At 46.8% G+C, this 2,772-nt stretch overlaps 1 protein-coding gene across 1 annotated transcript in view; it reads left to right on the top strand.

Moving 5' to 3' along the window:
• The window catches only part of LIMK1 (LIM domain kinase 1), a 20,982-nt gene that overhangs the window by 3,934 nt on the left and 14,276 nt on the right, over positions 1-2,772 (top strand). Inside the window, exon 4 of the mRNA XM_015570253.1 lies at positions 1,282-1,488. Within this exon, the coding sequence (XP_015425739.1) occupies positions 1,282-1,488 (207 nt within the window). The remainder of the gene's footprint in view (positions 1-1,281; positions 1,489-2,772) is intronic.

Below are 2,772 nucleotides of genomic sequence, written 5' to 3'. Positions count from 1 at the left end.
GTAGGGAAATATGACATGAGTCACACTGAGAAAGCCTCAGATTTCTTATTGTTGTATTACTGGCACCAACCACTGACCCTCCGAGTTTAGGGCCCAGTCCTCACACAACAAGACCACCTTCACTTCAGACAAGTTGAGGGGTCCCTAGGCCACTCTCACTTCAGACCAGCTGGTTACAGATCAGGAATTCCCACAACCCCCTCAGGTTTGATAATTCACTAAATGACTCACAGAACTCAGGAAAGTTCTATAGTTAGGATTCAGTTTTTTATAAAGGATACAAATAAATCAGAACCAGCCAGATGAAGTAACGCAAAGGGGAAGGCCCAAGAGGGTCCAGAAAGCAAAGGTCCTATGCATTCCCCCCAATGGGAGCAGGACATGTGACCCCCACTCCCCACCGCAGCATCTCAACAGAGTTTTTACTGAGGTTTCATTATGTAGGCAGACTGGATAGAATCATTGGACACGTGCCTGAACTCAGTCTCCAGACCCCCTCCCCTTCTCGGAGGTTGAACTGGGTCAAAGCACCAACCTTCTAATCACAAGGCTGGTCTTTTTGGCGACTAGCCCCCATCCTGAATCATCTTGTTAACATAAACTCGGGTGTGATCTGAGGGACTCAGGAAAAACAAAGACTCTTATTCCAAGGCTTTAGAGCAGCGGTTCTCAACCTGTGGGTCTCGACCCCTTTGGGGTCGAATGACCCTTTCACAGGGGTCAGGTTGCCTAAGACCATCGGAAAACACATATATAATTACATATTGTTTTTGTGATTAATCACTATGCTTTAATTATGTTCAATTTGTAACAATGAAATTGGGGGTCACCACAATATGAGGAACTGTATTCAAGGGTCACAGCATTAGGAAGGTTGAGAACCACTGCTTTAGAATCTCTTTCCCAGAAACCAGGGACAAAGACCGGAGAAATTTTTTATTACGTAACACTGATAAAACTGGATTCAAGGGCAGCATGGCTTGATCCCAAATGGACATTTAATGACTTACTCCTGAACTGGACTTAACCCCAGGCCTCTTTCTGGTCAGCTTATACCGCGATAAGCGCGTAGACAAAGCCAGAATGAGCATCAAAGAGGGGCACAGGCAGGGCTGCGCATGCTCAGTTTCTGCTCTCAGTCCCATCAGGCAGCTAAGATCCTCCTCCTCCCATGGGAAGCAGTCAGGGTGGTGGAACTGGGACTTGGGGGTGGGGAGATGCTGATGGTCACTGATGCTCTTTCCCCACTCTTTGGGTCCCCACTGTCTGTGACTCTTGCAGCGGGCACTGCTACTACCAGACTGTGGTGACCCCTGTCATCGAGCAGATCCTGCCCGACTCCCCCGGCTCTCACCTGCCCCACACCGTCACCCTAGTCTCCATCCCAGCCACAGCTCATGGCAAACGTGGCCTCTCAGTCTCCATCGACCCACCTCATGGCCCGCCAGGTTGTGGCACGGAGCACTCCCACACCGTCCGCGTCCAAGGGTGAGTGGCTGGCCTGCTGAGGCTGCAGGTGGTGTGGCGATAGCCGTGGATGCTTTAGATGGGAGCCAACTCTGGGACTGGGGGCTCTGAAAACAGTAGCATGTAGGTCCATATAGAGCCCAGGTCTGACAGCCTGGTATACCAGATGCCTAGTTCCTCTAAAAACCACTACACAGCCCTAGCTGGTTTGGCTCAGTGACTAGAGCATCGGCCTGTGGACTAAAGGGTCCCAGGTTCAGTTCTGGTCAAGGGCACATGCCCGGGTTGTGGGCTCGATCCCCAGTGAGGGGAATGCAGGATGCAGCCAATCAATGATACGCTGTCATCATTGATGTTTCTATCTCTCCCTCTCCCTTTTTCTCTGCAATCAATAAAAATATATTTTCAAAAATAAGTAAGTAATAATTTCTTATTAGATCCAATAAGAAAGAAAAGTAACCAGGTCAAGAATAAGTGAAGGAGGGAGCCCAGGAATATCAGCAGAATACTAAAGGTAGCCATGCCTTGAGGGAAAAATCTAAGTTGGATGAACTTAAGCTTCAATTTTCTTATTCTTTTTTTTAAAAAATATGTTATTGATTTTAGAGAGAGAGGAGGGGAGAGAGATAGATAGAAACATCTATGAGAGAGATACATTGATTGGCTGCCTCCTGCACACCCCAAACTAGGGATGGAGCCGGCAACCTGATCAGGTATGTGCCCTGATCAGGAATTGAACCAGGGACCTCTTGGTTCACGGGTTGATGCTCAACCACTGAGCAGCACCAACCGGGCCTTAAGCTTCAATTTTCAAGTCCTTTGATGGCTGGGTCTCTCAAAGCTTTGATCTGCTAAGGAAGCTAATCTAATAATAAAACTGCTCCTTCCCCCATTAAACTCTGAATCCCTCTCAAGGTAAGGATGAATGAAAAATAAACCACACTTTCCATCAGCTCAACCCCCACCCACCACCCCCCACTCCAAGAACTGTAAAATAAACTGATTTGAACCTGAATGGAAGGGGAGAGGGAATCTGAGAATTTATACACTTGGGATTGCAAACCAAATTCATATATCTGGGTGGTTCAGAAAGCCTTAAGACAAAATTATAAAAGTTTAAAATGCTTCTTCCCAGCTGATGCTGTTCCCAAGCCTTTTACAGAATCTGATGTAGATTCTTTCTGAAGAAACCCACTTCCAGGCTTCATTGAATTTACTTAGATAAGTGTCTCAAGGATGATGAGCAATTCAGTCAAAATTCACTGAACACATACTAGTATATAAGAAAGCAAGGCATTGTGAGCA

Source organism: Myotis davidii, unplaced genomic scaffold (genome assembly GCF_000327345.1).
Source record: "Myotis davidii unplaced genomic scaffold, ASM32734v1 scaffold726, whole genome shotgun sequence".
In the NCBI taxonomy this organism is placed as follows: domain Eukaryota; kingdom Metazoa; phylum Chordata; class Mammalia; order Chiroptera; family Vespertilionidae; genus Myotis; species Myotis davidii.
The sequence above is the reverse complement of the archived record's forward strand: the minus strand, read 5'-3'. Positions and strand labels throughout refer to the sequence as shown.